At 36.1% G+C, this 16,659-nt stretch overlaps 1 protein-coding gene across 3 annotated transcripts in view; it reads right to left on the minus strand.

Moving 5' to 3' along the window:
- LOC148944308 (putative ATP-dependent RNA helicase DDX43) overlaps positions 1-13,748 on the minus strand; it is a 61,824-nt gene extending 48,076 nt beyond the window's left edge. The window contains exons 1-2 of one of the 3 annotated variants that reach the window (XM_089099772.1): positions 13,685-13,748; positions 5,000-5,156 (exon numbers count right to left, since the gene is read on the minus strand). In XM_089099772.1, coding sequence (XP_088955898.1) covers positions 5,000-5,111 — 112 coding nt within the window. In that variant the 5' untranslated portion in view covers positions 5,112-5,156; positions 13,685-13,748. The other 2 variants (XM_089099773.1, XM_089099771.1) reach the window with 2 other exon arrangements.
- Positions 13,749-16,659: the final 2,911 nt, after the last annotated feature.

Raw genomic sequence — 16,659 nt, forward strand, 5'->3', positions numbered from 1 at the left:
AGGATATATTTTTTCACTTTAGAGTGTTGTAAAGTCACTGTAAAGGTTGATTTAAAATACGAATAAAACCCTTAGTTGTACTAAGGTTAATAGATATGTGAGCAGGTTAAACCGATTGCACATTTGTCACCCGTCTGGGAGTTCAATAACGAGAAGCACTGTGAATATAGTTTCCACCCTACGCCACAGTGAAATATCCGTTTACTGTTTCTCTGTAAGCCTTTCTGTTCATTCAGAATAACAAATTATGATGTCAGGTGGCATTTCTATAATAGATCTGAGAATTTGGAATTGGTAATCTGTCCAACCTACCCTTAGATCTGTTAATTTAACATTGGGTTCTACTTGTCTTCTTCATGATATTGATGACTAGAAATACAAGTATTTATTTATACCTTTTAACTTATGACTGTGGTAGGCTATAAATCATGCATCTTTTCTAGGGGGAAAATGGAGACCCAGTCACTTAAACAGTTTGCCAGGGAGCCTGCATTACTCTTTTCAATTTCCCTGGACAAATCCAAAAAGTCAGCAGCGTGGAACCTTTTTGGTGGACTACTGCTGAAGAAAAATGGGATTACTAAGGGGGTGGATAAAGACTACTTTTATTGCAAGCTGTGTTTACAAAAGGCATGGAAGGATGCCCTGTCCAAAGACATTCACCGAGGTTTGGCAAAGTACAAGAGGAAAGTAAGCACAGGAAACTTGATCACACATCTCAAGGTGAACCACGAAGGAGAGGAAGAGACAAAGCGAGTTCTCAAACTTGATATGAAAAAAGACTCACAGACACAAAGAAGCAGGGGCGTCCCGAGGGGGGGGGGTTGGGGAGGTCCACCCATATTTTTTGGAATTCGGTAAAATTTTCACCAAAGGCAAAGATTTCGGCAGAAATTGTGCAAAATTGGCCAAAATTTAGCAAAATTATTGATTTCTGCAGAAAATTCGGCATAAATCACGTAGCAATTCGGTAAAATTTACGAAGATCCCCCCAACAAAATGAGCCTCGGGGCGCTCCTGCAAAGAAGAAACCCATTTGCAGCATTCTATGGGACCCCAGGGTCCAATGCTAGTAAGGATTCAGTTGCAAAGTATGTTCTTTACAGAGATCTTGCTTTGCTGTGTGCACAGGATAACCTTCCCTTCAATATTATAAATGGAATAGGCTTTTCACAGTTTTGTGCAAAGTATGATATTGGTGCAGGCGCAGAAGACTTGCCAAGTGAAAGAAACATTGCCATTTCCTGCTTGCAGGACATATATGATAAAACGTTAAGAACAGTGAAAAACATCATTGGCAACAGGGCAGAGTTTAAAAGTGGAGCTATGGCTATGGATATCTGAACGGATAACCACCGACATCTTAGCTATCAGTGTCACATACTCATGTACATCACTCCAAATTTTTACATGAAGAATATAACTCTTTCGAGCCTGTTCAATTCTAGATGTGAAGTCAAGAGATTGTGTAGCACATGGGCTTCACAATCTGATCACAGTTGATGGAGTGTCAAAAGTTACAAAGGTTTGTGATTTGGTGAAAAAGGTTAGATTTATTGTAAAAGCCTTGACTTACAGAGGCTCTGATTTAAGTCGCGAATTCGAAAAACAGAAATCCGAAGCTTTTTTGCGATTGAAGAACTGAGCGAACTTGATCAGGTTTTAGATGCAGACTCCGAGCTGCCCATTGTTCATGTATCCGAGGAGATACCCTGCAGTGGAAGAAATGACCATTACAGGATGCTCAAAAGAGATCTTCCCACGCGGTGGAACGCCACATATACAATGTTGGAAAGTATTTTAAGCCATAAACCTGTTGTATCAACTCCCCTTCGTCAAATTGGCAGACCTGACTTAGTTTTGGACGAAGATGATCTTGAGCTCATGACTGCCATTTGCAAGCTTCTGTCTGCTTTTCTTACTACAGTGTAAGCAACTGAAGGTGAGACCTTTCCGACACTGAGCATTGCTTTATTATGTAGAGGAATGTTAAAGGCACAGATGGAAGAAAAGTGGGATGAAATTTCCCCAATAGCAGAGCTCAAGCAAAACTTGAGGGCCAAGTTTGATCAGCGTTTCCGTCGAGAGGATTTGATAGTGTCAGCAGCACTATTAGATTTTGAGACCTTTAGACTAAAATAAATTGATGAACACTTCCTTGAATCGTCTCAAAACCGACGAGATTTACTCTTTAAAAGGATAAAAAATGTTACAGAAAATGAACTCAAAGAATTTGTTAAAGAGATTGGTGATGGGAAAAATGTGGATGCTGCTGGTTCTAGCCCCGCTAATGCACAAGAAACAGAAAATGAAAACTTGAGTGATGTGGAAATTCCGAACAGTAATGAGGCACCATCAGAACCAATTGCAAAAAGCCCCTGTTCGTCTGCTGGCACTGAGAAACTGTCCATACAAAAATTGTTCCAACAGATGAACGGTCAGGATACTCATTTCCTTGGAGAACAGGAAGAGATCAACCTGACGATCCGGCGTCAGGTTGATCTTTATTTCTCGTTGGCTACAGTAGCCAACCTGTTGAATTTATTTGAAAATGAAAACCAGATATTAACCTTCTGGAAAAAATACAAACATCAGATCCCGTGGGTGACAATTTACGCTCGTCAAGTTCTGGCTGTACCAGCTGCAAGTGCACCAGCTGAACGGCTATTTAGCACGACAAAACCGATAGTGACTGCAAAAAGATCAATGCTGGCTCCAAGTAGAGTGAACAAACTCAATTTTATCCATGACAACAATAAACTTGTTCAGAGTGTCATCTCTGAATTAACCTTCTTGTAACGGTCGATTTTAAATTTTTAGTATTGTTAAGCCATGGCATCTGACTTGTATAGAGCGTTTTTTGCTGTTGTTGTTTGTTTTTCACTTCATTTTCGTATATATTTGATGAACAGAAGATGTTTGAATTTCAAACTTTGAAAGTTATACACACATTAGCCCAAATCATTAACGAGAAGAAAATGACTAAACACGGGAGTTTACAGGAACGATGCGATGCTAAACATAAACACAACATAGGTTTCCCTGGGTCTAGTGGCTAAAAAGAATAACTGTACTTGGTGTCATCGACGGTGAACATAAATACTTTCCACACGGCCCAACAAATTCCTGTTTTTTCATATTGTTCTTGTATGTTTTTAGCCAATCAGCTAAAAATCCTTACTAAAATCAAGTTGAGGTTGAGCATGCTTGGTGAAATGCAATTTTTTAATATTTTTAAGCAGAAAAATCGATGCAACGCCGCCGGTTGAAAATCCCACTTTCGCTACCGTCGTGTCGGCGTGGTGCAGCTTCGGGGTTTACTCCCATAGGCTAGTCAAAACTTTCTTTGCTTTTTCTTAGAGCAAAAATTATCTTTATATGTAAATTAAATTAAAAAAAAAACAAGTTTTTTTTTAACTGAAAGTAAGGAGCAACATTAAAACTTAAAACGAACAGAAATTCCTCAGCGCCTCGCTCTTTACGCTAAAGTTTGACTCTTTGTCACAACTCTACTTTTTAAAACAATAGAAAGTTGAGTGTAAAGAGCGAAAAAAATACATAAAAGAAAAAATACAAAATTCTACATTTTTGTAGATAGGATCTTGAAACCTCTACAGTAGGGCTCTCGGATTCACTAAATCTGATGGTGTGATTTTCATTAAGAGACTATCATTTTTAAGGGCGTTTCCCCCTTTTTTCGAAAATAAGGCAAATTTTTTCAGGCTAGTAACCTTTGATGGGTAATACAGAACTTATTTAAACTTATATATTTGAAATCAGCATAAAAATCAAATTCTTTTGATGTATCTATTGGTATCAAAATTCCGTTTCTTAAGAGTTTCGGTTACTATTGAGCCGGATCGCTTCTTACTTACAGTTCGTTCCCACGAGCTGTTTGATATGGTATTTTCAGACAAAATCTGCCAACAGATTTGAAAACTACCGAGTACCATTGCTACTTTGCTACCCCACTTTTTGCATGGCGGGGCACCAACAGGCGAAAATTCCCACCTCTCATCAAGGGACATGACTATGCTACAACAACCTTGCTAATATTTCAAAGGGGTCAACCGATTTTTTCGACATGAATCACAACAACCCTTCAAATTGTCATAATGGTGCGTTTAATGACAGAATTTATGCAGAAAAACAAATGTCATATATTTGAGCAGCTGCAGAAGTACTTATAAGACATATCATCCCTGAAGATGACCGTAATCAAACAATCAATTCTTGCTTAAACTCTCCAAGTTCTTTTGATCAGATAAGTCAAAAGAGTAATGTTACTGATTATTACTGAAAAGTTGAACAAAAAAATCCTCAGATTTAGTTTTAGTTTGAAAGTCGATTTTGTTTCCACAAACCAACTCCAGACTTTCCACAAAAAACGGGTGTAACATACTTTGATCAAATTGAAGAAAAATCTTCCTACACTGGTTTATAAATTTATTTCTTGAAACAGAGTAACTTTTTAGCATCACTGCTATGAAAGCAGCAATACACAACTTCATTTCTAAGCCAATGACAGAATTATTAAAGTTTGGGAATTGCAAATGATACAATTCTTCTGATTGAGCCCCAAACCAAGAAAATAAAATGCCAAACCCAACCAAAATCATCAACAGAAATGACTAGTAATAATAGGTAACTTTGGATCTTAGGAAAAATGCACGTTTTTGTTTTTTTTTCTAATTTCTCTAATAAGATAGTTATATGATGTAACCAGAGAGGCAACATGCATCTTCAGTGAGTTTATTGTATAGTATCGGATTAACGATGCTTCTTGAATACAGAGATTTTACGTAAAAAAGTTTGGAGGTGAATAACGAAGTTCTCGTTACTATAGAGTGACTTTCAGTGAACTTAGATTTTAGCCTAGCTTTAATTTAAACTGTTGCCTTTCTGCATGCCTTCTGACATAGCATTTTCGCATTATTACTGACATAGAATTATTTATAACGCTTCCGAATATGACAATAGCACACAATGACAAACTTACTTTGATCCTCGCGGCTCTGGAAGCCTCTTTGCATTCCTCTTCCTCGTCCTCTTGAAGAAGAAAATGTCTGTGTGCTGCCAGACCATGAACTATCATCCCAACCATCACCCATGATAAATAAATTTGAGGAGGCTCTGTAGTTAATGGACAAAAGCGGCTATAAGAAGGAGAAACACTGCTTTAGAAATAAAAATAAAAAAGAATCTGAAGATAGTTCCAAAAGAGATGAGTCAGATGTACCAAATCAGCCTAAACCTTATAAATAAGTTGGTGGGGGGGGGTCCTTAGGTAAATGCCTAAGGCATATGAACGCCAATGCACATGAGTCTCTATGTGCAAATATTTAAAAGAAGAAATTTCATTACTGTTGTTAATTTGAGCTTACTTTTGAAATACAATTACAAAAATTAAAGAAAGAAGTGGACAGATAGATTCTAATCAGTCCTGTAATTGAAATCTTTTAAGAAATTTAGCCCTTTTTAATTAGTTTCTTTTCAAACAGAACACGTGAGGCTGGTGTTTGGTGCACTCGAAAAAGCAAAACAGTCACTCTAAAAGAAAACAAAATTTTAAGGATCAACCTGACAGCAGAAGGGGTAGCCAAAATGGTCAAAATTTAAAGAGCAATAAATCACCCAGCAGTTATGGACTGGGTTATGGATTCCACAAGCATTTTTGGTCAGAGATAGGTACAACATTTATAGAAGTTCTGAATGTATTTCCCACTTGAGGTTGAGTGAATAAGAAAGTGCTCATTTCACTAATTTACAGAGGGGGGAGACCGTATCTACATAACTGGAACCCCATTGCATTGACAACTGCAATACAATAGTTTCATAAATAATGGCTAAGAGAACAAGCAGAAGTACTTGGGTGATTACTTGGCAAATACCAACATGGTGGACTAAAAGGAATGAAAGCCAAACATATATTGAGCATTTTTGGCAATCCCATTCTAAGGCAACATGGGCCAGTTTTGAGAAATCAGATCGCATTAGAATTATCTTTGTAATTAGCGCTGACATAGCTAATGCATCTCAATATACAGAGAAAGCTCTAGGAAAGGGAGAACTCTCGGCACTATATCTGTTCAAGATGTACATTGACAGGTTATTTAAATACATAAAGCAGCACATTACTGGAATGATGGTTGATGCATTTTTTTTTTTTTTAAAGTCAGCTCCTTTTGTTGATGGTGGTAAGTTTTCCACAGACCATAAACAGGATGTTCCAAAAATACTACAACGACTGCAGTGGTATGAGGAAAATTTCTATACAGAAGTACATAAGACAGAGAGCAGTGTGCTGACATATAAGGGTGACACAGAGCTAGATGAAATCTTAAGACAGAATATGGACACCAAGATTTAGAATTTTGAATGTACTAGGAGTACAGTTCCATGGGAAGAAAAAAAAATATAAAAAAATCAAAACCCAGTGGTAGAAGACAATACTAAAGATTATATGGATCATTATGGGATATTTGGAACCAATATTTTATCAGAACAGTTAGGGAGAAGGTGACTTTAGTCAACACTTATTGCATGCCATTACTGATTTATTCTGCACCTGAGTTCAGACTTGAAGAGGTAACAGCAAAAGAGATTAATAAAAAAGTGCAGAAATTTGTGTGACTTAGAAGATCAGAGAAATTGTGTTTGAGTATAATGTGTACTGCAAAAAAAGTGGTGAATTCTGTATACTTAATTTCTAGATAATTTGTCAGTATTGAGTAGAAATGCTGGGGGGGGGGGGTGTGCTGAATGCTGTCACTGAAGTATTCAGCTTTCTTCAGCTTATACAGTACTTCACCTATTCTACCATATTTTTGCAGTGTTCTTTATTGCAATCTTATTTCTGTCTTCTTTGTTTTCTTTATTTATGAGAAATAGCAGTCAGTATCTCAGAAAGGCTGCACCTACGGGTTCCTCTGCATGCATTTCAGCCACTGCATGATTCAGTTTTCTTCAGCTCGACTTCACCTATTCCACCCTATTCTTGCGGTATTTTTAATGTAACCTTCTTTCTTTCTTCTCTTTTGCTCATTTATGAGCCAGTGTCTCAGAAAGGTTGTACTCAACTCCTTTTGTTGATGATGGTAAGTTTTTCAATTTTTATGCAGAAGTACATAAGACAAAAAGCAGTGTGCTGACATCTAAGGGTGACACAGAGCTAGATAAAATCTTAAGACAGAAGTTGCACACCAAGATTTAGAATTTTGAATATACTAGGAGTACCGTTCTGGGGGAAGAACAAAAGCAAAACCCAATGGTATGAGGGAATGCTAAAGATTATATGGATCCTTATGGGATATTTGGAACCAAAATTTTATCAGAACAATTAGGGAGGTGACTTTAGTCAACACTTATCGCAAACCATAGCTGATTTATTCGGCACCTGTGTTCAAGCTTGAAGATGTAACAGCAAAAGAGATTAAGATAAAAGTGCAGAAATTTGTGTGGCTAAGAAGATAAGAGGAATTGTGTTTGAGCATAATGAGTACTGCCAAAAAAAGTGAGGAATTCCGTATACTTAATTTCTAGTTAATTTGTCAGTATTAAGTAGAAATGCTGGCGGGGGATGCCATAGGTAGAGCCTTTCTGAGACACTGGTTCTGCTTCTCATAAATGAACAAAAAAGAAGAAAGAAAGCAGGTTGCAATACAAATACCACAAGAATATGGTGGAATAGGTGAAGTCCTGTATGGGCTATAGAAATCTGAATCCTGCAGGGGCTGAAATACATGCAGAGAAACCCGTAGGCACAGCCTTTCTGAGATGCTGGCTTCTGCTCTTCATAAATGAAGAAAACAAAGAAGACAGAAAGAGGGTTGCGATAAAGAACACTGCAAAAATATGGTAGAATAGGTGAAGTACTGTATAAGCTGAAGAGAAAGTGATTGTCAGTTGTAGGTAAGAGTGAAAAATTCACACAACAAAAAGACAAGAACAAATCTTTGATTTAGATTTCTCATTGCTTTAGGATTGACACAAAAAACAGGAGAGACATTGACGTCATTTGAAATGCAAGAAGACAGACAATGCTATTTGGGCTCAACAAAATAGTTGTTAAACAGAACAGAAGAAAATGAACCTAGGAAGGCTCCATTTGGATAGAGATTCTTTCTATCCTGAGACAATAGTTCCTTAGCTATTAGAAGACAGATCTTCAGAATAAAGATCATTCATGTAGAAAACAAGAATAAATGCAAGGAGTGCTCAAGAGATTTAGGTGACCAAGACAATGCATTTCTAGGTATCTCTCGAAAGATTCAGCCATAAGGATAAAGAAGTCCTGGATAAAGTGCAACAAGGGCAATCAAGATGATCAGTGTGTTACAATGAATATCCTACAAAGAACACACACAAAGAGGCAGAAAGCTAGTGACACATATGCGGACATTTTGAAAGTTCTTGACTGCTTTGATAAAAATTCAGTGGCTTTACCAACATCCGTAATATATGAACCAAATGAAGTCCCTAAAAATCTTGGTGAGGCAAGCGCTACGCTATCCCGAAAGGCAAACAATTCATACCTAGCATTGAACAACTTTGTGAATACAGCTAAAGCGCAAAACCTATGCTGCCCCTTAGCAATTAGGATCCCTTGCTTTACTATTCAGTAGCTGTGCATCTCCAGCCATCTTATGCCATTGTTCTCAGAATCCCAAAATCTCTTCATAGCCCCAATGCTCATAAGCAGTTTTTGGACAGCATTTTCCACAACTCAGCAGAAATAAGTGAGCTAAAAAAGTTGAAACATGACTAGAAACTGCACATCAAATCTAAATCACCTGCCAAGAAGATTGTCAAGAAAATGAAAGCCAGTAAGCCTGAGGTTGCTGCCATGCTCAAAGGGACACTGTTTATTGCCATCTTTGCCATCCTGAAAAAAGGTCTACCTAGCATGACTCATACTGATAGAGAATCCCTTGTTCCATGTGCATCAAGGGCAAGAAAAAAATCGGTAGCTTTGAGCGCTCCAAAGTATTCAAGCTGCATTTTGGGACCAGGGATAATCTTGGAGATTTTCTTACAGTATCAGTTTGGGTTGGCTACAAGAAGCTACCTGCAGAAGAGTTCAAATTTCTCCAAAAAAAAATGTTTTTCCTGTCATGGAGTCGGTCACAGCGCCCAACTGCATATTGACGTCTATTTGTAGTCACTGTGGTACTTTTGACCATACCTCCATGAAGGATAATATATTCACTAGACATATGTTCTACATCTTGTGCAAAAAGAAATGTCAAACATGCTACAGTGTAAGGTGTCCAGCTAATAAGGCAATAAACAGTACTAAGCCCCTACCAAAATAAATCTAGAGCCTGCCCTCTCAAGGTTTGATGAATAAATGAACCAATGATCCTCCATCTCTTATACAATTATGTCATCAATCTAAATATAAAATTTTCTAAATCGGTTTGTGTTTTCAAAGGAGGCTATGCCCTAGAACCAAACTAAAAATCATGAAAAAAAAAAATGTTTAGATTTAAGAAAATTCAGAAGTCAAGAAAGCATGGATTTCAAATTTTTTTATTAAACATTGATAAGAGAGATATGGGATGATAATTTGTATAATCATTCTGTGATCCACCTTTAAAAATTATAACAGCAAAAGCACTTGGAAAGATATAAGTTTCATAATAAAGACTGGCAAGTCTTCTAAAGGCTGGAAAAATGATAGGAAGAATGGAAATGACAGCTTTAGCAAGAATTCAGTCTGGAGCAAGAAGATGAAGGGCCCCTCAATCATTGACAATTCTGGCTACTCAACTTCAGAGAAAGGATCCAAAACCATATATTTAAGACAAGTAGGTCCAGGATAAGACCTAGAATCAGATGGAGAAGATCAAAGAATTGCAGAAGAGCCAGAAGTTTTGTCAATATTAGCAAAATAGGAAGTAAGAACATCTTGAAGTTTTAACTAGCCCTCTACAATCTTGCTGTCCATCAAAACATCTAGGGGGATAGAAGGAGGAAGAGATCAGACTTGTCCCAGTTAAAGATAGGAATGGGGTCGCAATTAGCGATAAGGAAAAAACTAAAGAGAGATGGGCCAAACATTTTGAGAATTTGCTTAACAGAGATAGAGTTGCAGGAAAAAATATAGAGGAAAATGAAAAAGTTGGTTTGTGATACCTTGGATTTGTTTTGTGAGGAGGAATTAGCAACAGTACTAAAAGGATTAAAGAATAATAAGGCTCCAGGTGCTGATAGGTCAGTAAATGAGTTTCTTAAATATGGTGGCTCTGAGGTTAGAAACAAGTTATTGAAGATTATGAATATGATTTTTGAAAAAGGGGAAGTACCTAACGATTTTAGGAAAACCTTAATTAAGCCAATTTATAAGAGCAGTGATAAAAGTGAGTGTGGTAATTATTGAGGCATTAGTCTGGTATCTGTAGGTAGTAAATCCCTTAGCAATATGATACTTTTTAGACTGAGAGATGCAGTTGACAAAGTTTTTAGAGAAGAGCAGTGCAGTTTTAGAAAAGGTAGAGGATGTGTTGACCAAATTTTCACTCTTAGGCTAATAATTGAGAAGTGCCTGAGTTTTCAAAAACCTTTGGTCCTCAGTTTTATAGATTATCAGCAAGCCTTCGATTCTGTTGAAAGAAGAGCTTTAGTAAAGGTTTTATTCTTGTATGGTATACCAGACAAATACATTAAAGTGATTAGTGCTATGTATGAGAATAGCACTGCTGCGGTTAAGGTAGGAAATGAGGTTAGCAGCTGGTTTTGTATTAAATCAGGAGTTAAGCAGGTTCGTGTTCTATCCCCCTTTATACTGATTATTTTGATGGACTTTATTTTGAGGAGCACAGGAAAGGCAATGGGAGACCATGGAATCAAATGGGGAGGAAAAAGTCTCCTGGACTTGGATTATACTGATGATTTAAGCATTCTAGATGTAAGTGTGAGCAAAATGAATGAGGTTTTGTAAATTTTGCGAGTTCAGGGTACTAGTATTGATGTGAAAATTCATGTTCGTATGACCAAGTCGCGGCTGTCATGAATAAATGACGATGAAAAGGTGATATCGGGTAGTGGAAAGATTGATCATGGGGGAAGCTTTACTTGTTTTGGTAGTATTATTAGTAAAGATGATGGGAGCAGTGAAGATGTTAAAACAGAATAGCCAAGGCTCAGGGTGTTTTTTCACAGTTAAAAAAAGTCTGGAAGAATAGGAAGATAAGTCTGAAAACTAAGATTAGAATATTAGAATCTACAGCGATGACATCGGTCAAATATTGCTTTGAAGTATGAACACTCCAAAAAGCAGATGAAGATTTGCTAGATATTTTCCAGAGGAACTGCCTACGGAGTGTCCTGGGTACCCAGCTGACTGACTGCATTTCAAACAATAGGCTATACAAAAAATGTGGTTCAATACTGCTCTCTAGGGCTATAATGAAAGAAAGGGTGAGGTGGCTAGGGCACGTTGTGAGGATGAAGGATGAAAGATTGCCAAAGATTGTTCTTTTTAGCCAACCATCTAGGGCTAAACAGTAAGCAGGTCGTCCCTGTCTGGGGTGGGAGGACGTCATAAAGAAAAATTTAAAGGGAATGGGAACTTTGTGGGCAGATATAACAAGGGAGGCTTTGAATAGATTGGGGTGGAGGAGGAGCATGTGTAGCTGTGTTGGCCTCGGGTGGCTTAGTGCTGTGGTGAATTGCTAGTAGTAGTAGTAATATGGGTTGATGGAAATAAATGATATATAATCTCTAAAAGAAAACTAAACTCAGTCAGGAAAAAAGGATGGTACTTGTGCATTATATGGTACACACTTGAGAATTTGGATCTAAACATCAGACAATAACCAGTTTATACCTGTCAGAATTTAAAGAAAATTAGCTTTGGCTAAGTCAAAACCTACACTGTAGGTATATTTTTATTAAATAATTAATATATAGAGATGGTATTTTGGTTGGGTTAGGTATTTATTATAATGTGTTATGTGCAGCATTATATTTTTAGCCTTGTGCAGCCCCCCTACCATAATTCTTTGTTGTAGTTTTCATAATTTTGTTACTAAAGTATTGTATTTTCATCATATTTTTGTATATTTCATTGGGATTAACCTAACTTCAATTCTCGAGTGTGTACCATATAATACACAAGCGCCAAAATAATTATCTTTCACAACAACTTCACCCAAATAAGTTTGTAAGAATGACCAATAATTTAGTAGAATCTACTGCTGCCTCCACCTGAATGTTTTGTCTAGGCCTAGTTGCAGGGGCAGATCCAAGATTTTTTTAGAGGGGGGGGGGCAAAATAGGTTGATCCAAAAATTTTTTTTTTGGGGGGGGGCAGGAAATAGGCTGATTCAATAAACTTGTGCTAGGAGCAAGTGTTAATTAGTGCAAACTTGAGTGAATTAAGTAAGTTACACTACTTTTGATTATGGTAGGGGGGGCCTTGCCCTGCCCCCTCTGGATCTGCCACTGCCTAGTTGACATGTCAGATTACTAGATATCACAGTCAAAATCTAGTTTGGCTACTTTTTGCTACCTTGGAAAGGGGTTAGGTAGCTTTGCTCATTTCCAATTTACAAGGTTTCAAAGATCAGCAAATTAATTTCCTAAATTTAGAAAAACGATTGATGTGGCTGAAAATTCAACTAAAATTACAGGAATTGCACTTTCAGAACTAAACCAGAGAAAAAAAAACAGAAAACTTAAAATAAAGGTAAAATGGGTAAAACTATTTTAGCTACTTTTGGCTATCATGGAAAGGGGTTAGGTTAGGAAAATGAAACTTTCAGGGATGGGTCTATAGGCCAAAGTATGTCCTGGGAGGGTATTTTGAAGGACCTACCTCCACTTCTTCTCTCTCTAGAGGGTTCTGACCTTTGATGACCTTTAAAAATCTTTAGTAAATGTTAGCCTATGTTATGATGACCTTTAAAAGTGTTATAAAAGTGAAACCTGGCAAAATAGATCTTCTGCTTAAATGAAATACAAAAAAAATGTTTTCAGCTTCAAAACTTCACTCAAACCCAATTTATAAGGTTTTAAAGATATGTAAATACATTTCCTAAATTTTGGTAAAAAAAACATTGAAATGACTTAAAATTCTACTCAACAACAGGAATTGCATTTTCAGAACTAAAGCCAGAGAAAAAGAAACTGATAACTTAAAATTAAGGTAAAATGTTGTTTTGTCAAAATTTCAATAGGCTAGGTAGGCTAGGCCTATAGACCTGTCATGTAGGCTAGGCAAATTTCAGGACCCTCTAGAGGGAGAAGCAGTGGAGGTAGGTATTTCAAAATACCTTCCTGGGACATACTTTAGCCTGTAGACCCATCTCTTGAAGTTTCATTTTCCTAACATAACCCCTTTCCAAGATAGCCAAAAGTAGCTAAAGTAGAATTTTAATGTAAAATGTTGTTTGGTCAAAATTTCAATAGGTAGCCTATAGACCTGTCAAGTAGGCAAATTTCTAAGACTCAGAAATCAAAAGAGGGCTAACGTGAAAGCTTGGCAATACCTTCTCAGAGTATATTTTTGGCCCTGGATTCATTAGGCTACTGAAAGTTTCATTTTCCTAATCTAGCTGCTTTCTAATATAGTGAAAAGCAGCTAAACTAGAATTTCACCGATTTCAAATTTATGATAAGAAAAAACAAAGATAAGTCACACAGTTGTTTTTCTCAGTAAGGCATGTCTAATACGCCATACTTAGCAATCTGATAATACAACAAAGTTCCAATGTTCCTTAAATTTGAAATTTACTGCCTTAATTTTTGACAAATATCTTAAAAATCTAAGAGATGACGCTATAAATGGAATCAGTTGACCCCTATTTTCATTTGACATTCCGGACAAAATGAATACCTGATCAGTAAATAAAGATTATTGTTTTCAGTCAAATTTAGACTTTATCTTTCAAATCTTAAATATTAAAAAGGCCTAACCAAAATCAAAGAAAGCGAAAACAGAAATCTAGCACTAGATAATTTTATCACAAAAAACGCTGAGACTAACTATTAAATTTTATAGAGATACAAAATATAATTGGAGCCCAACAATTCTCATTTAATATTGAAAACCTTTGTTCAGGAGAAACCCACTGCAGATTTCCTTATAGGAAAGCTCAAGCGTACAGTATAGCTTGAGATAGATTCAGGGTGACGATGTTTTTTTTAATAATTATTTTTTTTCACAAAAAAAGTTTGTCAAAGAAAATTAAAAAGCTTCATTAAACCAAACATGAGCAAAAATAAAGTTAAATAATCATCTGAGCGTAAAGTACACACAAATCACTATCAATAAATAAATGAAACCCAATACGAACGGAAATTACAATAAATAATCAAGCCAAACTCAAAGAGAGAAAAAATTAACATGACCCTAGGTTCCCACATATATGATTATTCGCAAGCGAACACGATTACTCGGCCAGATATGCGAATATCGCAGCTGTTTGCAAATTTTGGTTACAATCTATCCGATTTTGTAAAATATCGAACAAGTTCACAAATCTCAACTACTGCGATAATTTTGATGAATAGATCGTACCAAGAAAAAAAGGGATATTGAGAACTCAATGGATCTTTTTTCAAATTCAGCAAAGGTTGATTTCAAAGTCAACTTCAAATCATTGTAAAACAAAAAAAAATCATCCACGATATCCCCGTGCTGTAAAGCTATGATATTTTACCTGTTCATTTAGAAGATATAAGGCTATAAGTTTCTTTTTCTAGAACTTAGAAACACCATTTTGCTTTTTGAAATTTTTGCCTCTGAAAATCGGACGATAATAAATTGTTTACTGTGACCCCCTATTATAATTATCGCGTTAGCATGCGAATTTCGTTTTCAATTTTTTAATACGATATTTTGCAGAAAAACATCGTATATGTGAGAACCCACGGTGAGCAGGACTGACAACCTCCACGACCAGAAGATAATTTGCACATTACTGAAAAAAGACAAATGACCATGGATTGTCCGTTTATTATACATATGCTGATATTATTTCCTTAAAGTTTTAATAATTCTTTTAATTATTAAAGTAAAAAAAGTGAAAAAAATTTAAATGTATTTTGTTTTCAGTAGAGTTAAAGTCATGTTCTGGTCTTAAGAAGGGGCTGTCAGCCATACTCATGTCAATGTTTGCTTCTTTTTTAGTTTTACTCAGTTATTTATAGTAGTTTCTGCTCATCTTGGGTTTCGTTTTTATATTGATGGTGATTTGTGGTAGTTTTACGCTCGGAATGCTATCTGACTTAATTTGTGCTCCTCTTTGGTTTAATGGAGCTCTTTAATTTTATTTGAAAAACTTGTTTTGATGAGCAAGTTTTTTAAATTAATTTCTGTCTGTTTTTTATCGAGATAGTCATTTTCAAGGAAAACAAGTATTTTCTATCTTTTTGATTTTTTCCTACAAGAATTCACAGTTTGGTTTGCTATTTGTATGTTGGAGAAACCTTTTCAACAATTTTTGATCCTGATACAAATAGTATTGTTTAATTTAATTTTATACCTCCTCAAGTTGACCTGATAATAAAATTTAATATCATTCCCAAAAAATTAAATCTATGCTCTTTGAAATCCTGGATATACTTACACTCTTTTGACTTATTTAAAATGTATGAGCAGAAGTAGTAAAAGTAGTACCCCCGAAAGATTCAACTTAATACGCCCAGTTGCTCTTGATATGTTTCACAGGTGTCTTATTGGCAACCGTACACATAGTGCCTTTTGATTACCCCCGAAAGATTCAACTTAATACCCCCAGTTGCGCTTGATATGTTTCACAGGTGTCTTATTGGCAACCGTACACATAGTGCCTTTTGATTTAGTTTTAAAGCAACATTCAGTTTTATAGCATAATGGGCCAATTTCATAATTGTGGGAGGTTTACATACCCAATATCTCTAGAGGCATAGTAACTCGACCGTTCTATTCTTCCGAACAAAATAGGTGTCTCGACTGGATGTATTTGGAAAATGAATGGGGCTTGGGATGAGGGTTGCTTGCCCTCCAATTTCTCCTAAGTCTTAAAAAGGGCAATTGAACTTTTAATCTTCAATCAAACTAGCTCGTTTTAAAGTCTCAATGATATTTCTAGCTGTTATAGAGGTGTGCAACCAATGATATTGCTTATATGCTCTTTTTTAAAACCAGCATACATTTAGTTTTTTTTGATTAATTGAAACTCCCTCTAAAAGTTCCTTAAAAGTTTCACCTTAATACCCTTAGCGTCATTAGTCACAGTAACTGTAGTGGTAGTATTAACAGTATGCTCATAGTTCCTTCTGGCAAGTTCAAAATCTGCCATAACTTACCCTAAAAGGTTTAACTTAACAATGTAAGCCGTTCTTGAGAAATTTCTTAGTCATATTTTTGAAAATATACATGCTCATAGGTTGTTTTGATTTCGTTCAACCTCCACCTAAATATTTCTTAATAGCTTAACCTTAATACTCACAGCTTGCAAATTTTGCTATGAATTTTGAAAAGTTAGTTGAGTTAGAAGCAACAGCAAATTGAAACAAATTTATATAAATACAGTTACTGAAGACAGGCACAAAATCTAGACCTCTTTAAAATTACTGGTTTTCAGGAGTTTATAAAGCTACGCCCGGTTGACCACCCACTGGGGAAAAAGGAGGAGAAGTAAGGTTTTTTGTAAAGGATTGCCTATCTCC

This window comes from Artemia sp. Qi Xiang Cuo, chromosome 14 (genome assembly GCF_049724085.1).
Source record: "Artemia sp. Qi Xiang Cuo chromosome 14, ASM4972408v1, whole genome shotgun sequence".
In the NCBI taxonomy this organism is placed as follows: Eukaryota; Metazoa; Arthropoda; class Branchiopoda; order Anostraca; family Artemiidae; genus Artemia; species Artemia sp. Qi Xiang Cuo.